At 30.3% G+C, this 22,040-nt stretch overlaps 2 protein-coding genes across 4 annotated transcripts; one reads left to right on the top strand and one right to left on the bottom strand.

Annotated features, from left to right (window-relative positions):
- Nucleotides 1–78: 78 nt before the first annotated feature.
- Nucleotides 79–6,578, bottom strand: LOC111307649 (integrin-linked protein kinase 1-like). 3 transcript variants are annotated; one of them, XM_022905711.2, is made up of 12 exons: nt 5,795–6,577; nt 5,195–5,269; nt 4,975–5,079; nt 4,066–4,151; nt 3,668–3,788; nt 2,894–2,973; nt 2,619–2,681; nt 2,377–2,498; nt 2,179–2,264; nt 1,706–1,830; nt 1,303–1,434; nt 79–263 (listed from the first exon to the last, which is right to left on the bottom strand). In XM_022905711.2, exons 1-12 carry the CDS (start codon nt 6,212–6,214, stop codon nt 257–259), a joined length of 1,422 nt encoding a protein of 473 aa, XP_022761446.2. In that variant the 5' UTR covers nt 6,215–6,577; the 3' UTR covers nt 79–256. The 3 variants fall into 3 exon arrangements, 2 of the variants coding, with proteins under 2 accessions (XP_022761446.2, XP_089607966.1); XM_089751840.1 differs by lacking the exon at nt 79–263 and having other exon boundaries at nt 272–1,434; XR_002692160.2 differs by lacking the exon at nt 79–263 and having other exon boundaries at nt 1,302–1,434; nt 1,555–1,830; nt 5,795–6,578.
- A 6,616-nt stretch (nt 6,579–13,194) lies between these two features.
- LOC111307647 (ACT domain-containing small subunit of acetolactate synthase protein) lies at nt 13,195–22,038 on the top strand. The gene is made up of 12 exons (XM_022905709.2): nt 13,195–13,493; nt 13,607–13,820; nt 14,275–14,358; nt 14,446–14,514; nt 15,685–15,768; nt 15,892–16,044; nt 17,582–17,668; nt 18,626–18,730; nt 18,815–18,937; nt 19,984–20,136; nt 21,512–21,577; nt 21,736–22,038. The coding sequence occupies exons 1-12, from the start codon at nt 13,276–13,278 to the stop codon at nt 21,817–21,819; spliced, it is 1,440 nt and encodes a 479-aa protein (XP_022761444.1). The 5' UTR covers nt 13,195–13,275; the 3' UTR covers nt 21,820–22,038.
- Nucleotides 22,039–22,040: the final 2 nt, after the last annotated feature.

Raw genomic sequence — 22,040 nt, 5'->3', positions numbered from 1 at the left:
TAATTTTTCATTTGTAAGCTTTTTTACACATTATACATAACAAGGAAACAAACTGTTTCAATTTTTAGATAGAAGAAATAGAGAGGAAAGATCACTCTTTTGCTTTATTTCAACATGATTTTATACTTTGTTAACTCGGTTTTTGTAACATACAATTTTTAAGATGAAGCAACAAAAACTCGAGATCGAAACCTCCCTCAAAATCTTCATCATATTTTCTCTTTTTCGAACAAATTGAACAGAACTGAACCCTCTCTTATTTCCTGCAAAAAATAACATGTAAGATGTAATGCATTAGATTAAAAGGCAAACTTCAAAATTTTGAAATAATAAGATTTGCGAGGATGAACTCTACTAAAAATCTTTCACTATGCATATAATAATGCTTTAAAACTGAATTTCATTATATTTGAGCAAAACATATTACTATTATTAATCAAATGTTCTTAGTAATTAACCACCTAAAAAATTCCATTTCTTAGTACAAGATTTTTTATCTAGGCTATCTGGTCGCTAGAGGTAAGTAACAGATTCAGGTTAATATCCCTTAGATATATGATGAAAAACAAAAACCATAAAAGCCCCTTTCTCTTCTTTTGCCATTCTGCATTTTGGCAGTCTGGTAAGCACATAGCCACACAACAATCAGCAAGGAATAAGCAGTTCCTGTGTTCGAAACAAACTCTTTGATAAAACAAAACAAGTTATCTCCATTCACCCTTTGCTTGTTAACAAGGTGTGTGTATATGTGTATATGCAAAGTTGAACTTCTCGTTTAGAACATATATATATATATATATATATATGTATGTGTGAGAACACTTCTGTTTATGCAAATTGAACGTCTCACACTATTATAAGCACACGCATGGAAATTGGGGTCCACATATGTTAAAATCACTTCAAATCTGGCATAATGAAGTTAGTCCTAAGTGTTCCAATCTGTGATATCTAACTACCTCCTCTAACTTTTCTTGTATGAAAAACAAAAATGACATTGAAACTTGCTGCTGGAGTAAATAATCCATTCCATCATACTAACAATGAATGGACAGCTTAACATTTCAAGTCATTTATTTCTAATTCTTTTACTAAATCAGAAGGTATCTTAATCAGAAATTCAATTTAGAACATCCTTGAATTTTTTTTTAAGGGGCAAAAGATAAACTCGAGCTCAAATTAAAAGCCTTAGCTAATACATGGTGTATGGTCATGATACTTCGAGGAACTCCAATAACATTTCATTCACATGTAACATATACAAACCAACCCTAAACAAAAAAAATAGTGATAGAAGCATACCAAGGAAGCTTGAAAGTGTCTTTCCACCACCCTTGTTTTGAGCCGTTGGCAACTATTTTGTCTAATCGTACAATGATCTCTGAAAAGGTTGGTCTAACAACAGGTTCTTGATCCCAGCATTCTTCAATCAGCCTGTCCATATATTACAATGGCAGTAAAGCTTAGAATATTTGTAAATATATTGTTTGACACAAGATAAGCCATAGGATGCACTGCACTTTTTTCTTGTGAGAAGAGAGATAAAAAACAAACCTGGGTTTTTCTTTCCAATTAAATTTGTAAGGAAGACAAAACAAACATGCACACACGCACGCACAAAGAAAAATGACCCTGTCGCTAATTCAATGAACTTGAAGCTAGAAAGCAAGGAAAGTCTCTTCTTCATCTCAAATCCCAAACTTACTCTCTTAAGTCTGGAGGATAACTTCTTGATTTGGTCTTGAATTGTGGTCTCTTTTCTTCTAAACACATCAATTTCACAGCCTCTTCGGCAGGCTTAGGATGAAAAGGCACTACTCCTTCAATCATCTGAATTCACAAAAGAACAAAACAGAAAATGGTTAATACCTACTATCAAACTAAAAAGCACCTTTTGCCCGAATAATTACTTCCCTAAACCCCCTCCCCAGAAAATCCCCACATTGACTTATTCTCACTCACTCTCACCCACACACACACACACACAGAGCTACAGAGGAAATTATCACAATGGTGGAAACAGGTGAGCATCTTTTTTAGAAAAATCCAACACATCCACTATCTGAAAGATGTCAGCAAGAAAAACAAGGAATGAAACTCTCAAAAACAATTAAACTGCCTTTAGCCAGAAAGTAACATTTGCATTAGTCGACAACAAAATTTTGAGAGACCATGTACCTCATATAGCATAACACCGAAAGAATATGCATCAACACTTCGATCAAATATCACATTTTTATAAATCTCAGGTGCCACATATATATCTACAACCAGAAAAACCGAATCATTAGTCACAGTTTTACCAATAGCATAAAGAATACATGTATCATTCTTATATTGAACATCCAGAGGAAACATTTTTGGTAACAAACGCACTTGATGGATCAACTTGAGCCTCTGGATGTGCTAATTTTGCCTTGTCAGGTGATATTTTTGACAATCTTAACAAACCAAATCCAGCTACCTTCAACTGACCTCCATTATCCAGCAAAACATTTCTGGCACCTTACCAAAATTTCAAATATTAAAGAACAGTACATCACAACAAGTACATTAAAAAAAAATTCGACTTGCAATTTCTGCAAGCATTATATCAACTTCTACAGTGGTTGCCTTACTTTGGCTTTAAATCGCAGTGAATGATAGGATCTGGTTTACATTCATGAAGGTAATTCATTCCCCTGATATCAAGAAAATGATAGTCAAAAAGTGAAGAACCAGGAGAAATGAATGACTAGAAGCAGTTCCATGCATTATTAAATAAAGGAAAATGTAGGATAGAAGTACAAGAAGCATATTCAGCACATTAACGTTTGAGTTTTGCATAGGCCAAAAATAGAACTTATGATGATTAAAGTGATAATATAGAGAATATTACAAAAAAAACACATGCCTGGCAATGTCAAGAGCAAATTTTAAAGCTTTGGATGGTGATAGACGCCCTTTCTTTTGAAGATAGCTTCCCAAGTCACCCTGAAATAAGGATCATCACCATAGTAATGTTAAAGTGGTGAGTAAAACACTAAAGACTTTCTCTAGACAAAGCAAATTATGCCGCTAAACAATTCCTAGTGTAGAAAACATTTTAATTACCAAATACAGAAACCATGCCAGAATATTTTAAGTACATACCATCTCCAGAATATGTAAAACTAAACTGAATGAAAACTATGTGGAATAAGGTTGAAATATCAGAAGCTCCACTATAGAACTGCAGGAGAAAGAAAACAAAGTTGTATCCACAAATGATTTAAGATGGTCGTGAGGTTAAGTTCATTCATTAAGAAACACTCCAGGAAATGGGTAAGTCTTTACTCAATGCATTGTTTCTCCACACATGCAATACATAGTGGTCTTGGTTGCAAAATGACATACATCCTACTCTTTTTCCCTTACCTATTAATTTTTCTGCTTATGCATTTTATATTTTGACACCACCTAAACAATATGGGAGAAAATTTCTAGGCCTTTGAGGAAATCTTCATTCTCTAGTCATCCCACTTTTTCCTCTGTTATCTCTAAAGGGACAAGCAGTGTGTTTATCTTGTATCATAATTGAACATAGAAGCATGCATATATACAGATAAACGGACAAATTGACAGAACAAAATACAGACAAGATAGTCAAGGGGCTGGTAGGGAGCGGAAGAGAGAGAGATATGCTTACATTTGAATGATACTCTGAAACAATCATCATGGGAATATTTTGTGTAACAGCTCCAACAAATTGAACCACATTTGGATGTCGAACTTTTTCTAGTAAAGTTAGCTCGTGTTTGAAAGCATTTCTGTTAAGGGAAGAGATATGAATATACTTTCGTGTTAGATCGTGCAACAAAGTTGGTAAACAAAGAAAATCCTATCATCCCTTTCACAAGATTTGGAAAAATCATACAGCTCTCAAAAAAAGAAGAAATATATGGTAACCAAATAAAATATGTAATAAACTCTATAAAAGTAACATCATAAGTGTAAATGACTGATGTCAGAAAGGAAAGGACATATGTATGCTGTCATTCACATGAGTCAAACACATATCTGAAAGAAAACAAGATAAGTGCGTACATGCTTTCAGGGTCTGAATAGCTTTCCTTATCTAGTATCTTTACAGAGACCTTAGTGCCATTCCATTTTGCCACTTGATACGATCCCTGGCAAGTGATTTATGAAATGTTAAAAATTCATCTATAAAAAGCACAAAAAAACTGAACGAGGAGCATCATATAGCACTTCTAGTCTTTCAAACATAAAGAACAAATATAAATTCATCAAGATGCAGATCTGCGCATCAACCTCAGAGGGAATGACCATGACTGCCTAAGATATGGTCAAGGATAATACAAAAGTTTGCTGAAAGGAACAACAGTTTGGTGAATATTTGAGGGAGATTATGCAGAATTAAATTCTTTTCTTAGAAAAATTAGAAGTTTAACCATTTCATAATATGATTGACAAATTCCAAGTTGTACAAAAAAAGTTAAAAACAAAACAACAAAAAAAAGAAAAAGAAAACCTTTAATCTTGAGAAGTTAAAGAAAACATGTCTTTCTCAGCAATCTAAAATGTCTTACCACCAGGACAATAAAAGACAATAGATTGTTTTAACAAATTAGTAACAATGCAAAGACCAAAAGTAAATGTTGGATGCATGTGACATCCAAACCAATCCCAAATAAGCCACTATTAAACCTAAAAAAGCAATTAAGAAAAAATGCCCCCTATTCTGTCAACACTTTAATGCTTTTATAACAATTCAAAGATGCCCAGTAATCTTTCATCAAGTGTAACAATTGCCCACAATAAGTATCATGCCTCTTGAAAGTGGAATGAAATGCAGAATACTAATCATTTCACACCATAGTGAATGAAATGCAGAATACTATATGCAAATCAACCTGATCACCTTTCAGATTGGACCATACATGAGTTTCCAAAAGCATCAATCCAGTAAAAGAAAATGAAGAGAACCCATACCTTTGTTATACCATCAGACTTCCGAATTTGAAGCTCCAATGGGTTTAGCTCATACTCTGGAACTTCTCGAGGGTTAGCAACTGTCATCGGCGTCTTCCTGGTTTTCTAATATCATGACATATATGTAAATATCAATCTTCATACAGGCATAAATCATCAATCACAAACAGAAATAACGTATCGATGGAAGACAAAAAACAAAAAAAGTTTAATATCATACTGGAACTTTTGCTCCACGGGCCTTCAAAATATTATACGCCTCTACATTTCCATAGTACTTCGCATCAGCAGCTGCCTGCCCATATAAAAATAACTTTATTAACATTGCTCAAAAAGCATTCATATCTTCATGAATCAAACTGCTTTTTATAAGTAATCTGCTATATGCAGTGTTATGAAGGAAATCAATAACTTTATTAACATTGCTCAACACACATTCATATTCATCATGAATCAAACTGCTTTTTATAAGTAATCAGCCATATGGAATGTTATCAAGGAAATCAAAATTAGAATCTCAAAATGATGCACTTTTATATTCCACCTTTTCTCCTTAATTTCTCATCCTAATTTTCCAAATCCAAGCACCAAGATCCCAATTCCATGTACTTAATCCCACAAATCATTCAAAGCTAAATGGTTTAAATATAAAAAATCTCACATTTTAAAATCTCCTTGTCCAAATTCAAAAAAACCAACCGATAAAGATCATTAATCACAATCATAACAATAAATTAATCACAAATTTCCACACAGTTCAAACTATTAAAGGATTTAAAAGAAAATTAAAAATAAAAATAAAAAAAGAAAAGAAATGTACCGTGCTACCCCAACGATCACGGGAATCAATATTAGCCTTCCTACTAAGAAGAAGCTTAACAACCTCAACGTGACCTTCACAAGCAGCGATATGCAAGGCGGTACGGCCATCCAAATCAATACTATTAACATCAATGCCTTCATTCAACAAATCCTCCACTCCTTTAACATCCCCTCTACACGCCATGAACAGAAGCTGCATGGTGGAGTCCAGGTTCTCCGGCACCGTCAGCTCATCTTGCACGGGACTCCTCCTAATGGGGTCCAGCGATGACTGCCGACCGAAGCTGAACCGTAGATTGTTCCTCCGTGGGTCCAACGACGACTGCCGAGTGAATTGCCGGCTGAAAGTCCGTTTTAACGACCCAGTCGAGAATTGGCGGGAGATTCCCCGTTTTAGCTGCGCTGCTAAGTTTTCCATGGCTGTTCCTTGTGGTACAAGAAAAGGGTAATCCGTAAATCAAGTGAAAAACTTGGAATAGCAATGAAATTTATATACCAATCAAGGAAACAACAAAATGTAATGTTTTTTTGGCTTCAAAGGATCGAGAGCCGAGAGGAAAAAAAAGGGTAATAAAAGTTAAAGCTCAGGGCTCTCGATTTCGAACCGAGGAAGGATGAGGAAAGAGATTATGAGGAACAAGTGAAGGAGGATATGATGTAAGAGAAAGGATTTGAGATCCGAGCGAAGCGCATGGTAATGGAAATAATAGAGAGTCAGAGAAAGAGAAAAAGGAGGAAGAAAATGGTGGAATTTGGATAACAAAACAAAGCCAGCGAAAATGGCGTTCATAAAAAAATTTATTTATACTGTAATTTGGACGTATAAAACGTGCTAGAGCCTGTAGCCTAGGCTACGATAGATCTAGCGATACATGCATTTTACTAATGTAAAATATTCAAATTCTTATATTCATATTATATTTTATAAAAAAGTTATATATCATCATCCAAAATAATATAAAATATAAAATATTTTTTTAATTTTAATAAATTAATATATAATTATTATTATTAAAATTATAAATCATATTAATTTTATATTTTTTATTCATATTATGTATTTTTTATATTATTATATCATATTTTATACTATTAAATCTAAAAAATACACATTATTAATTTATTTAATATGTCTTATTTAATATTTCTTTAGATTGATTTTTTTATTTATTTTTTATTTTATTCAATAGTGAATAACAATGTCATGAACTAAATTTAAGCTAAATTTAAATATTTTCAAAAATAATATTAAATTTTGATTATAAATTAATAAAGTCTTTTAATTGATAAATGATAAAATTTTGAATTAGATTTTTCTTTTCCAAAAGAAGTAAGAGAAATAGAAAAAAAAAGTTATTTACATATTAATATTAAATGATTTATTTTTTCTCATTACTTTATTATTTTATACTAATATTTTTTTTTATTATTATTATTATTCAAATATGTGGAATTCACGTATATTAATTAAATTATATATGTCTATTATATATAGATTTTAATATCAATGATTAAAATTTAATTTTTCATATTTTCGAGAAACAAATGATGATGAAATGTAATTAAAATAATAGAGTAATAAATAATTTTATAATATCACTTTTAATTTTTGTATGGGCAATGTCTTTTTTTTTTAATAAAAGAAATTGTAGTATGAAAATGAGACAACAGTTTATAAACATTGAATTATTGTAGAAATCAAGTTAGTAAAATTCAAATTCAAGTTTTTTTTTTTTTGTATTGTTTTAATATTTTGAGTTAATATCATGAATGACTCGTAAATTATAATAAAATATTTAATATGATATATGAGTTTTAAAAATTTTTAATGTGATACTTAAATTATAAATTCGGTAACTAACATGATATTCAACTTTAATGTAATTAATTTTAAATGATAATAATAAACATATAAATAATTTTTTAAATATCACATCAATTAATAAATTTATATTTTAAATATTATAATAATTTTTTTTACAAATTTAAATATCATATTAAATATTTTATTATAATTTAACGATTATCTATATCATTAACCCTAATATTTTTTTATCTAAAGTTCACACTACGTGTGCCCCATTTGCATAATATTTCATTCTATGTGTGCCCCATTTAAATAAGATTACTCCAATAATAAGAAGTTTTGCTTTTGGCCGACCTCAAATTGGATATAATAGTTTCCATAGCCACTCACAAAATGACGGTCATTTTCATTATTGACGACTTAAAAAACTACAAATCTCAAACGTGACTTTAATTTTATTGTTGACAAATTAGCTATGATTTCTCCATATTGATATTTTATTAAAACTTCATTTGATCTTGATTGATGTTTTTGTGATTTATTTTTTATTTTTATTCAATAATTAATGACAATGTCATCAACTAAATTTAAGCTAAATTTAAATATTCTCCAAAATAATATATTAAAATTTGATTATAAATTGATAAAGTCTTTTAAGTAATAAATGATAATTTTTTAATTAAAATTTTCTTTTCCAAAAGAAGCAAGAGAAATATTATTTAAAAAAAGGAAAAAGAAAATAATATTAATAATAAATTATTTGATTTTTTTCATTATTTTATTATTTTATATTAATGTATTTATTATTGTTATTATTCAAATATTTGGAATTCACATTTATTAATTAAATCATATATATCAATTATATAAATTTATTGATAAAGTATTGATTCTAACATCAATGATCAAATTTTAATTTTTGATATCTTCAAGTAAAAAAAAATGATGAAATGTAATTAAAATAATAGAGTGACATGGATAATGTCTTTTTGTAAGGATAATGCCTTTTTTTTTAATAAAATAAGTTACACTACGAAGGTAAGGAAAAAAATTATAAAAGTTGCCTTATAGCATAAATCAATTTAGTAAAAGTTTTAATTCAAATATTTTTTTTATTATTTTAATGTTTTGGGTTAATATTATAAATATCTTATAAATTATAGTAAAATATTTAATATAATACATTAGTTTTAAAATTTTTTAATGTGATATTTGAATTATAAATTAATTAATTAATATAATATTTAATTTTAATATAATTAATTTCAAACGATGACATGAAATATATAAATAATTTTTTAAATATTATATTAACTAATAAATTTATATTTCAAATATTATATTAAATTTTTTAAAAAATTCATATATTATATTAAATATTTTATTGTAATTTAAAAATTATTCATATAATTAACTCTAATATTTTTTCTATCTAAAGTTCATACTTATGTGTGCCCATCTATATAACATATCATTCTGTGTGCCCCATTTAAATAAGATTACTCCAATAATTAGAAGTTTTTGCATTTGGCCGACATCAAATTGGATATGATAGATGGTTTCCAGAGTCACTCACTCCAAATAAAACGAAGGTCATTTTCATCGTTGATGCTTCACAAAACTCCAAACTCAAACGTGTCTTTACTTTATCTTTTTCGGTACGAAACGTGTCTTTAACTGTATTGTCCACAAGTGGGATTGAGGACAGCGAATGTAGGATAGGTGGGACCAATGCGACAAGGATGGGCCACCAAGTATTGACTTGTAGGAAAAATCCATGGGCTAGCGGGAACTGGGAACCCCCCCCCCCCCTAAAGCACTTCAGCCAACATGTGGATTCCTGTTCTTCTGAAGCCCTCGAGGCCATTACCCAACAAAATAATGTGAATCTATCTTTTAATTATACCCTTAATCTAAATCAATATGCTCTAAGATCTGTCTCATTAAGAAAAGCTTAGGTTTTTTATAAAATGTTTATAGATAGATATGATAATTTAAAATATAATATAATTATATAATATAAAAATAATATAATTAAAAACTTTTATAAAAACTATAAACAAATTTAATAATATAAAATATATATATTTTATATTGATATAAATTATAATATATAATTTTTGTATAAAATATAATATAAAGATGTAAATTATTAATATTTTATTTGATATGAATATATAAATTGTTAAATTTATTTATAAATATTTTCACAAAAGTACATATTTCATTTAATATATTAAATTTAAAATTTTAAAATATTTTTTAAAATTCAAATTATAATTTACAAAAAATAATTAAACTAACTAAAAAAAAAAAAGCTTGATTAATGGGGAGATAAACTTCTTATCCTCACTAAAATGAACTTCTCTTTTTTTTTTAAATTTGATTGACTTGACTTGTTATTGAGAATGATTTTTTCATAGAAATTTATGTACTTCTGTTTTAAAAAAATGTTGGATCTGATCTGCAATAAGTGATTAGGGGTTTAACTTGAGTGAGTTTAGGGCTGCTGACATTGTCAACTTGTAATAAAGACATGGGAACACATTAAGAGTCGACGGTAAAATTGACCCTGAAGGATTCTTAAATGTTTAAAACAATTGGGCCATTGGCCATGGAATTCTCTTTGCCTTGATTATTAAAAAACGTAACAATGAGGCGTGTCTGATCGGTCGGATAAGGTTAGGCTATGAAAATTGGGTTAATATCAACTCTTAAATTATAATAAAATATTTAATATAATATTTAAATTTTAAAAATATATAATAAGATACGCAAATTTTAAATTTTGAACTTTGAAAAAATATATAATTGGTATCTAAAGAAATAATATGTATAATTTGTATCTTGAATTTTTAAATAATATATAATTTATATATATATTAAATTTTCAAATCATATATATTATATTAATTCAAATTTTAATTTTGTTAAACATATCAACTTATATATACAATATTTTATAAATATTTTTAAATTATATATTTATTATACGTACTATTAACATCGTTTTTTAATATAAATTAAAATTATACAAAATATTTGAGATCAATCAATTATTTTTTATTATATGACATTCACGTAAAAATTTTTATAAAATATTTTATATTTTTATTTAACAAATAATACTGATATAAATTAAAATTAAAAATTTTTAAATTTAACATTTAAATTATTCAAATTTGGACCATAGAGTTTAGTTGAATTTGCAACTAATATTAAGTCAAATTAATACTCATTGCTTTAATGTTTGAATTGCATATGATTCATTATAACAAATATGATCTAAGCTGAAGTACAAAAACTACCTAATTTTGTGAAAATATAAATGTCCAATAAAATATTTATTTTTTATTTTTTTCACCGAATATTTATTGCTAAAATCCGAGGATTCCATTTTTTATTTTCTCAAAATTTTCTTAAACCAAACATAGCTTAAAAATATATATTTTTTAATTTCATTGTAGTTAAAGAAATTAAGTTTGTTAAGGTTCGAGAAAAAGCAATCACAAGTAAATGGTCTAACCATTTATAGCTCTGGGTTTTGATTGGCAAATTTTTGAAGCATAGTTTGAATGAAAGCAAGCTCCTCCTCGTGTGCTGAGTTCCAAAGATGTATAGGATGGTATAGCACTTAATGATAAATATTTAATTTTTTTATATAAATTTAATAAAATAAATATAAGCATATAATATCAAAACATAAATGTTAATTAAAATTTATAAATACTTTTATTTTGTTGTTTTAGGGTTTTGCTAATGAGTGCCAACACTCTTTAAGGTTAATTAGTTCATCATTTATAGTTTATTTTTTGTAGTAATAAGTTTGCATCAATTACAATAGTTGATAATTTTATTCATGATTTTTAATGTGTTGGATGAAAATATTACTTGGGTTTATTTGCATACACTGTCAGTGTATTGAATAAGAATGTAATCTAGTTGAGTCAAATTAATACAGTGAAAAATTAAAATTAAAATTTAATATAAAAGATTTTATTCAAAATTCAATTTAAGTTTAATTGAATTTTAATTTTTAAATTCGAGCTTAATTTAAGATAAAATTGAGATCTAGCTCAAGTATGTTTGTTTATTGAATAAAAAATAAAATTGATCTTATGTTTAACTTAAAACTTTATTACTTGTGTTTGAATTTGAACTTGAATTAATATATAAAAGTAAAATTTTAGTTTTTAATTAAAATAATAAAAATATATACTCAAATATAAAAATTCGATTATACTCATAAACTACTTAAGTTGAATATCAAAACACTTGAACTCAGCTTACTCAATAAATTGAGATATTTAAGCTCAAGTTTAGTTTGTAATAATTGAATCGAATACGAGCTTTATTTGAACTAAGCATGAATAGTTTGAGAGCATAAATATATCATTTACATCTTAATATTGAATCTATAAGTCATGACATCTTCTTAGTGAATAAATTAAAAAAAATAAAGTACTTAACAATAAATTTATATAAATTTTAAATATTTAAATTTAGAGTGGTGCTATTTGCACCCTTTTATTTTCACATCCCACTATTATTAATAACCAATTTTTTATTCAGCATACTCAAAAACAAAAACACAAATTTACTAAAATCCAAACATCCCGTCTCTTCTATTTTCCCAACAAAAAAATAAAAAAATTTTAAACATCAATCAAACCAAATTTAAAGAAAATGTCACCAATTTGAAGTTAAAAACAATAAAATTAAAAGTAAATTGTTTGTTTTTTCTATTTTTATTTGATTTTATATTTAGTTTTATAATATTTCATGTTTAAAATATTTAGGTGTAATCCGAAATTTTTGAAAAATTTTAAAGATTTTAAAAAATAAATGTCCAAAATCTTTTAAAAACTTTGGAAATCTAAAGTTTTTGAAAATAAATTTTCAAAATAGGATTTGAGAGACAAAAAAAAAGGTAATTAACTAATAAATATTCAAGTAATTTTATTAAAATTTAAAAATTTAAAGTGTAGTAATAAAAAGTTATGGTGCAAATAGTAGTACTATAAATTTATAAAAAAAATAAATGTCTATTGTTAAAGATTTCAAAAATTTTAATTTATGTATTAATAAGGTATCAAAATATAATTTTTTGATAATATACATATTTAATATATTAATAATATATTAAATATAAATCTATTATAAAATACAAAATATATACTAATCTTTACGGAAGATATTGTGTGCGTGTGATACAACTAAAGATTTTCTATGAGTTGGGCTTAATCCGATCTTTAAAAACTTGTATAAGGTGTAATCCAATTTGTACATTTAAAATAAAAAATATTTCACAATTATATAAAAAAAAAGAATAATGGTTTTTTTTTTTATTATTATGACTGTAAATTTATGTATTGTTTGAGGTGTTAGTTGTCAATCTATCATAGATTTGTTATAAAAAATTACGAAAAAAATTAAATTATCCATTGTTTTTTATAAATATTTTAAGAAATAAGAACCAATTGTTTCTTAAATTGATATGTTAATTTTGAATTTCCTTTTTTGCCCCTCATAACGGTCTGTTAATTTCTAAAGAAAGGAAGATAAAATGCTGTCGTATGGTTAACAAAATCCTAGGATTTCTATTTCGGCAATTTCAGAAGAATCTTGCTCTCACAACAGTCGGTCTCCTTTCGTATATCCTCTGTTCTTTCATGGCGGCTCTCTCAACTTCTCACCTACCAATCCAGTGCGCAAAGCCTGACTCAGGCACTGCTTGGAAACCCATTTTTTTCCCAGAAAAGATAGGAAGACCCAATAGCCATGTCCCAAAGAAACTGGCGCTTTCTCCAAGGAGTGTCAATGAAAAGATCTCCAACAAAACTTTCTCTGCCAACGGCGCTGTTCCTTCTACTACTCCTACTCGATCAAAGTATGTTATCTAATATACTCTTTTCCATATTGGGTTTTTTATTTCGATTTCATTTGCTTACTATAGTTGCTGGCCATGGTTTCCTCACCTATTGCCTTCTGTGATAAATCAAGGGTGAGGCGGCACACAATTTCGGTGTTTGTTGGCGACGAAAGTGGAATGATTAACAGAATTGCTGGAGTTTTTGCAAGGAGAGGGTATAACATTGAGTCCCTTGCAGTTGGTCTGAACAAAGATAAGGCACTCTTCACCATAGTTGTCTCTGGTACTGATAGAGTGCTGCAACAAGTTGTAGAGCAGTTGCAAAAGCTTGTCAATGTTTGGAAGGTACAATATTTCCCTGAACTCTTCATATTTATATGATTGTTTGGCTTTGTTAAGCATTATGTTATCTTCCCCAGAGGCTAAAGTTTGTTCCTTTTGAAAATTCAAAAAGTTCGAATCTAATGGTTGAGCTACAAACTATTAGTCTAGGACATGTTGTTATGTAGCTCAACCATTAGATTATAACTTTTTCCTTCCTATCAAATGGAGTGTTGAAGTTTTATATCTTAAGATTGTTCATTAGAATATCTTAAAAGGGTAGATGGCAGTCTTAAATAGTACCTCGTATTCTCATTATTTGCCATCATTCCTTAGATGACTATACCTTTCTATTTCCAATGAGGTATTAAGTGATTACTTTTCTCTCCCTTGTTTTCTCCTTTTCTTTACCATCTTAGCGAAAATTGATTGTGTTATATGTCAATTTCTCAAATTACTTATTTTAATCTGATGGAAGGTTGAAGATCTCTCAAATGAGCCCCAGGTTGAACGCGAGCTAATGCTAATAAAAGTGAATGCTGATCCAAAGTTCAGAGCTGAGGTAAATCCTGCAATGATTCTTAGAATGTAAAGAATTCCTTCTTGTAATTTTTTCCCTTTGATTGGCCAACTTTTTCCTGTTTATCAGATCATGTGGTTAGTGGACATCTTCAGGGCAAAGATTGTGGATATCTCAGAACACTCACTAACTATTGAGGTAATGAATGGAAGAAATGACTTTGTACTTGGCCCTTCTTTTCCTTGTTTCTCCAACCCCCAATACACATAATGTTAGCATAAGTTGAATTTGAAAAGTGTGCTTGTGTTATTATAATGTATGGGAGAAATAATAAGATTGTGAGTATGACTAGATTATCTTGTGTTGCTCAGAATTTTGGGTGCTTGCCTACAGACGAGTTTCTGTGAGAGTGCATGTTGACTGAGAATGAAGAATTTTTAGTAGCCACAGTGTAGGAACTAAGAGTGACTAATTAAAGTATGGCTAGTGTTATTGAAAACCGGTTAAAGAAACCCTCCTTTCATATTTCAATTTGGAGTGCTAACTTATCTTTTAGGGAACTTAGAAAATTATTTATGTAATAAATAATTGTTTCTATGGAATAAAACTCTTTGTTCTGAAGTTGGTCTAAGTTCATTCCATTATGTTTGTGCAGATGCTTATTTCAAAACTTTTTAAGTAATTATCAATTTTGGAAAAAGTTTAAAATTGTTGTGTTATAGTTCAAAGCAAGATTAATACACTTGAGACATTTCTTTCAATTTTTTTTTTTTCTGATTTTGATTGTTAATGAAAGATATTTAAGAATAAGGGTAGAGAAAGACTTTTGAGGACAGAGTATTTAACTTTTGGCTCAGCAGACTAAAGCATCAGATTGCTATCCATTGTGTGAGTTATTCATACTGAGATTTTGTATCCCTCTCTTTCCATTTTGGTTTCTGACAGAGGAATAGATCAAATCCTAATATTATTTCTAAAAATGAATCAAGCAGCTTTCTTTTTTGTTATTCATCATGTCCAGTATTACGTCTCGAATCTTTAGATGGGAATATGGAGATGAAAACAGAAACAAAGGATATCACTGGGGTGTAAACAAAGAGTTTTAAGGGTTTAAGAATATCACAATCTCCAAGATGGTGAATGAGTTAAAGTGCTAATTATCTAACAAGTCTAAATAGTGAAAACCAGAAAATTTATGAAGCGCTTCTCATGCTTCAACTTGTTGACATTTGAAGTGAGTATTACTCAGAGCTACTTACAAGACTATCTGATGGAGCATTTTTTTTTTTTTTGGGGGGGGGGGGAGGGGTGTGGAGGTATTCGATTATATTCTTGCAATGTTAAATCATTATCATGGGTTAAACCCAGGTAACAGGAGATCCAGGGAAGATGGCTGCTGTGCAAAGAAATTTAAGCAAGTTTGGGATCAAAGAAATTGCTAGAACAGGAAAGGTACTGATCTTTCCTATAAATTGGTTGATGAAAATTTTCTAATTGGTACTTTACTAATCTTCCACCATTCAACTTCATTTATTAGTTCAAGGCTATTATATGTTTATCCTCTGTCTCCTATAGATTGCCCTCAGAAGGGAAAAAATGGGTGCATCCGCTCCATTCTGGCGATTTTCAGCAGCTTCATACCCAGATCTTGAAGAAACAGTACCTGTTAATGCTCTTGCAGGGGCCAGAGATAGATCAGTAGTTAGTGAGGCTGATGTTTCTGGAGGGGTAAGCATTCCTCTCAGTTTTCAGTTAGAATTTTCCTTGCAAAGATTTTATTTTTATTTATTTTTTATTTCTTTGTACCATGGAAGATGCTGTATCTATAGTTAGGTTAATAGTGATTATCTATCATGCTTTTGTGACTGTTTCTAAAGACAGGTATAAAATCAAATTGAGGCTTGTAGATCGCACCATATAGGATTATAGTAGAAATAGACATCTTTATTTATTGTTAATGCGATTATAAGCATTTAGTTAGTTATTTACATTAGAGATCCTCGATTTGTTTTACATTAGAGATCCTCGATTTGTTTTTTAATCATGGATTAAAATAAATTAATGATTGATGCCTTTGTTCTATATGATAAGTCTTAGAAATAGACCATAGTACTTGCAGCTAATGTACATCCCAGTTTCTGTCTTTCAAAATAGGGATGGCGAATAACCAAAAGAGTTAATGCACCAAAAAATGGAGTATAAAGAAATTTTAAAGCAGTTACATTGCTTTTCATGCACACATACGTGCATGTTGTGCATGTACACAACACAACACTCATAAGTAACTTGTTTACTTTTGCTTCTGGGATTGTCTTTTCTTTAATAGAAACATATGGGCTGGGTCATTCAGATATGGTTAACAAGACATGCTAAACTGATGAACTTGAGGCTTAGCCCAAATGATTCACCCACCTCTTCTAGGAGGTGGATTCCAGCAAGGCTTGGGTTTGATCTCCAGTACTTGCAACTTTCCCTTTCCCCGATTCGCCCTAGGCCTTGGCCTCAATTGCACCCCAAAAAAAAAAATGCTAAAATGGTGTATATGGTATGTATTGTTACATGCTTATTTTCTTGTGAGGCTCATACATGATGCCCTTTATACAATACTATCTGTGAAAAATTTTGATATGTTATTAAATTTTATTTTTAAACCTGCAAAGTGCTTAAGAAAATGTTGGTTGAAAAAAATTTACATATGGAAATAAATTGTGGTCAATGGTATTGAATTTAATTAGCTTACCTGCTTGCCAGTTCAGAAGGGATGTTACACAGATATGTGCATTTATAACACACTCTTGTTACTGAATTCATTTTGGTACTTGGACTTTTAGGGATGTATCATCACCTATTGGCACTTTATATTCTTGGTCTGACATTTGTATGTTGACATTTTGATACATTGTGTTGTTATGTTTTTGGTTTATTATGATTGTTGTTCATTTTTAATATGTTGAACTATTTTCTTGTTAAGTGGTTTTAGATACTGATAGCTACTCAAATTTATATTAAGTAAATGCTGTTTGTCTTCTGCAGCAGACTCTGTAGTTGTGCATGTTTGTATACTTCTCATACCTTGTTTGCCTCATCAATTTGCACTGTTGACTTAACGCTGTTTCTTCCTTTTTTTTTAACATCTTCTTCACATGTTAATTGATGCTTCCATCTTTCACAGTCCTTGTGCTTTTCTATCCTTATATATCACTTCAATTGCATATTTTTTCTTCTCTAAAATCCATAGTTTATGTGTTTTTGTCTATTCATGCAGGGGGATGTTTATCCAGTGGAGTCGTCTGATGGTTTTATGATCAATCAAGTTCTTGATGCTCATTGGGGTGTTCTTATTGATGACGATGTAAGAATGCTTATTGCTGGTTCTGTGTCACTTTTCTCTCTCTTTATGACACACACTTTTCCACACTCTTGCTCCTTAAATTATGGTGGCTGTTAAGCATACATGAGGAAACCACCAGCTTGATGACTTGTGAGAATGGTGCACTTTGACGTTGGTTTGGCTTTGAAATGTTATTCCTTGTTCTAGAACATGCTTGGATCTATGTTCCAAGGGGCACTATTGTGGAAAAAGGGGCTAATGTAGTAGGAAGTGACCTAGCGTGAAAGTATGGAAGTCCTGTCCTTGTAAATCACCAACTTCTTCTTGTCATGGCTTTTGAACTTTCTCTAAACTTATAATCATGTTATATTTTGGTAAATTATTCTTGAAACTCAATAGAAGCCATTTAGAAAATATGGTTCATGGCTTGCTAAGTATGAATTTTGTATGCTACCTCATCCTTCATGCTTAAGATGAGTCATCTCCTGGAACTTTCTTATATCTTCTGAGTGAATGAAGATGATAATGCTTATTGTGATTTTTAAATAATAATATATGTAGTCTCGCTGCTGCTTAATTTCGATATACATTTGTGTTTGCAAGGAACCTTAACTTTAAAGAAACAAAAGTCACTGTTAGTATTTTTACTCAGAGGTTAGTTAAGTTATTTTATTCCAATAGGAGAGTCAACTGTCTTCCTCAATGTCTGAATGGACAATCCTGAAGCTGTTATTCAATAGAAGAATCTCTAAAAGTTTTAAGGCTTTTTGAATTTATTAAAAAAAGATAACCAGATATAAGCCAATATTAATTTTGAGTTTTGGTTAGTTTCTACAAGTTCTCAATTTCCTGCTCATTTGGTGCTGAGCAAGCTTTTCTTCACGAGTCACCATTTTGTCCTTATTTGAAATATATCTTTGTTGTAGGCTAGTGTATTTTAGCATAAAAAACATTAATAATTGTTTTAATATTTTTCAGACGAGTGGACTTCAATCTCACACTTTATCCATGCTGGTAAATGATGCTCCCGGAGTTCTAAACATTGTTACAGGGGTTTTTGCTCGAAGAGGCTATAATATTCAGGTGAGCTTACTGCCATTATTTGTTTGCTCTCCTGCTCTCTTTGTAGGGTTTCTTATCTGCTGAATCTTCTTTACTCTCTTCAAGAGTTTGGCAGTTGGACATGCAGAAGTTGAGGGTCTCTCCCGCATTACAACTGTTGTTCCGGGTACAGATGAATCAATTAGCAAGTTAGTGCAGCAACTCTATAAGCTAGTAGATCTGCATGAGGTGAGATTAATTGAAAGGGTGCATTTTGTATAATCTGCTAGTGGAATTGCTTGTAAATTGTATGGATTTTGGCAAATTGTTTGTTGGGTAATGCATAAATAGCCTGAGAACAAGAAATGTCGAAGTTGGTATGTTCCAATTTTTGTTCCTTCAGAAAATTTGCATTGTGCATCCACAGAGATAAACTGCTTACAAGGATCATAAATGGACACCACAGGGGTAGACATGATGGTTTCATGAAATTTGTGGTTGGCTGTTAGGTGCAAATGATTAGAAACCTTTAGAAAATCTTGCACTCCCTTTAGTTGATGAGCTGTTTTTGGAAACTTCCTCATCACTTGGGCATTATATTCTATGACTGCAATATACTTTACTATGAACATTTTTAAATGGAGTGACTTCCTTGCAGTCATACTTCAATACTTTCGTATTATAGATGAGACATGCATTTAGAAGTTGCTCCCATTCCAGATGATTTCTTCGCATGAGACATTTTACTCTTTCTGTAACATTTACTTTGAGTAAGTTTCATTATCTAACTTGTAATATTGAATCTGTTCCTGCATGGTCATCTGGTTGTAAATGGACTGCCTTGCTTTTCTGGTCATACTTAAATATAAAAAATTGTAAAGTGACTTGCTTCTTGTCATTCTTCAAAATATTTGTACTCTAGATGCATGAACTCAGTGCCATATATAGTTTTTGTGCAAGAGATATACTTTTAGTGTTTAATACTGAGTAACTTCAACCAACTTGCAAAGTTCATTAGAGTAATGCCCTTGGAATTGCCCCTTTTTAAGTTTTTTTTTTTTTTTCTTTTTTCCTTGTGATATAGTACAATTATTTATGATAGGAAAGGTAAATTCATGTAGGTTTTGTATCATTTCCTTGAGCTGCATATGACATGATTCGGTAGTCTAGATTTTTGATCTTTTGATGTAGAAATTTGATAGAGGCAACATTATCCATGAGGTGTAATAGGAAATCTCTCTTTGCCTGTTTGTTATCTTGAGTGAACCAATGGCTGACAGTCATTCACTTCTTAGGTACGGGATCTTACCCACTTGCCATTTGCTGAACGAGAATTAATGTTGATAAAGATTGCTGTGAATGCTGCTGCTCGACGAGATGTCCTCGACATTGCCAACATTTTTAGGGCCAGGGCTGTTGATGTTTCTGGCCACACAGTCACTCTTGAGGTAAATATCTTTTGAGATTTGTGTTTGCACATTGTAATATTTCTTATCCATTTTTTATTGGCATCAAATACATAGCAGTAGCTAGCTTTTACCAGTGCAGTGCAAACACAATGGCAAGTGGCATGTAATATCAGAGGAAATGGTTGAATTGTATTGCAACAGAGGTGTTTTTATTGTGTTGTTATTGCTGTGTTTTTTCTTTTTAAGTGGAGTTTGACTTGATCCCTTGTGTTCTTTTATTAGGACGGTACTTAGATAAGGTTCCTTATGTTCTCCTCAAGTTCCAAATGACAATAAGTCGTGCTTAAATTGCTAACTTAGCCATGGCCTTATACCTGTTTTGTTTTGTTGATTTAACAATTCTAAATACAGTGTTTATTTTGGCAAACTTGAGGAAAAAGATTTAAGCAACTTTACCTAATTTATACCCTTTACATTGTGTCATTAAGCAAAAGTTGTTGCTGTCATACAAGATAACGAGCTAATTATCAAATAATGACGTGTTTCTTTTAATTATTAATTTTACTTACACCTCCAGAATTTAGGATTTCCATTAGTCCTTTGGGTTGCTTACTCGACTTTTAAGTCATCATTCTATGATAGGAATATCACCAAGTGTCACTGTTTTCAGTAAAAGCAAATAAATTCCTGCTTGAGTCAGCAAGGAAAACTCTTCATTTCAGACAGCAAGCCGATCCTTCACTTCATGTGACCTTGGCTAGTTGGGCTGAAATCCTGAGATACTGATTCATCTCAAAAAAATAATCAAAAGAAAGAAAGTTTAATGCCATTAGCATGAGATAAACAAATTCGCATTTTATCTTGCTATGGAAAAAATATTTAATTGTGGTGTCATGCCATATGCTGAAGCATGTTTGAGTAGCTTTTTTGGATTGCCAAGAGAGAAACCACTTTGAAGCAATATTGTTCAAAGGTGAATCAGCTTTAAGTGTTGGTGTGGAAGAAGCCATGTCTTAGATAAGGTGAATCAAATTTATCCCATGATCTATATTTCTCTTCTTTGGTCTTGTAGGAGGTGATTTATGGATGCACGATTACTAGTCTCTTTGCAAACATTATTATGAGCAATACAGCTTGCATTTGATAGAACGCAAAATTCAGAATGGTGGTTCCAAAAAATTTGCTTGCCTATTTCCACTCTCTCCTTTTGTTTTCTTGCTTTTCTTTGTTGGTGGGGGAGGCATAATTGCTGAATGCAAGTTTCATAGATCATGGTTCTTGAATCCATTGCACATTTTTCATGTGAACTCCGAATTCTAACGTTTGTTTTTCAGGCTTTCACTTTTCTTTGCATCTATTAGCATTTCTTTCTAACTGCAGAGACTCATAAACATGATTTCAATGCTTGTTGCAGCTTACAGGAGATCTAGACAAAATGGTTGCACTGCAGAGATTGTTGGAGCCCTATGGCATTTGTGAGGTTCGCGTTCCGTTTCATAACTCTTCTTAGCAGCTATAACATAATGTTTCTTTTGCTTAATATGATATATCATTGACATTTGGCTTCCGAGCATTATAAAAACTTTATGATACATTACATATCATTCCTTCTCTTTTTTTTTTTCTTTTTCATTTTAGGTTGCACGGACTGGCCGTGTCGCATTGGTGCGAGAGTCGGGTGTGGACTCGAAATATCTACGTGGATATTCTTTTCCTGTATAATTTCAAAGAATTTTCGAGGTTTCCTGTGAATGCCAAAAAATTCTTTGTATAAATTTTTGCTTAGTGGCAAAAAAATTTATGTTTGAATGCCCAAGAAGAGGTGAAATATTTTGTAGAACCAATTGTGTATTTAAGGCATTGATTTTGGTTAATCATACTATGTTATGTATGACAATCATGGTAATGATGAATACTATGATTGTGTTGAGGATGCTTCAATG

Source organism: Durio zibethinus, chromosome 22 (assembly GCF_047325235.1).
Source record: "Durio zibethinus cultivar Kanyao isolate XHJ-2024 chromosome 22, ASM4732523v1, whole genome shotgun sequence".
Classification (NCBI taxonomy): domain Eukaryota; kingdom Viridiplantae; phylum Streptophyta; class Magnoliopsida; order Malvales; family Malvaceae; genus Durio; species Durio zibethinus.
The sequence above is the reverse complement of the archived record's forward strand: the minus strand, read 5'-3'. Positions and strand labels throughout refer to the sequence as shown.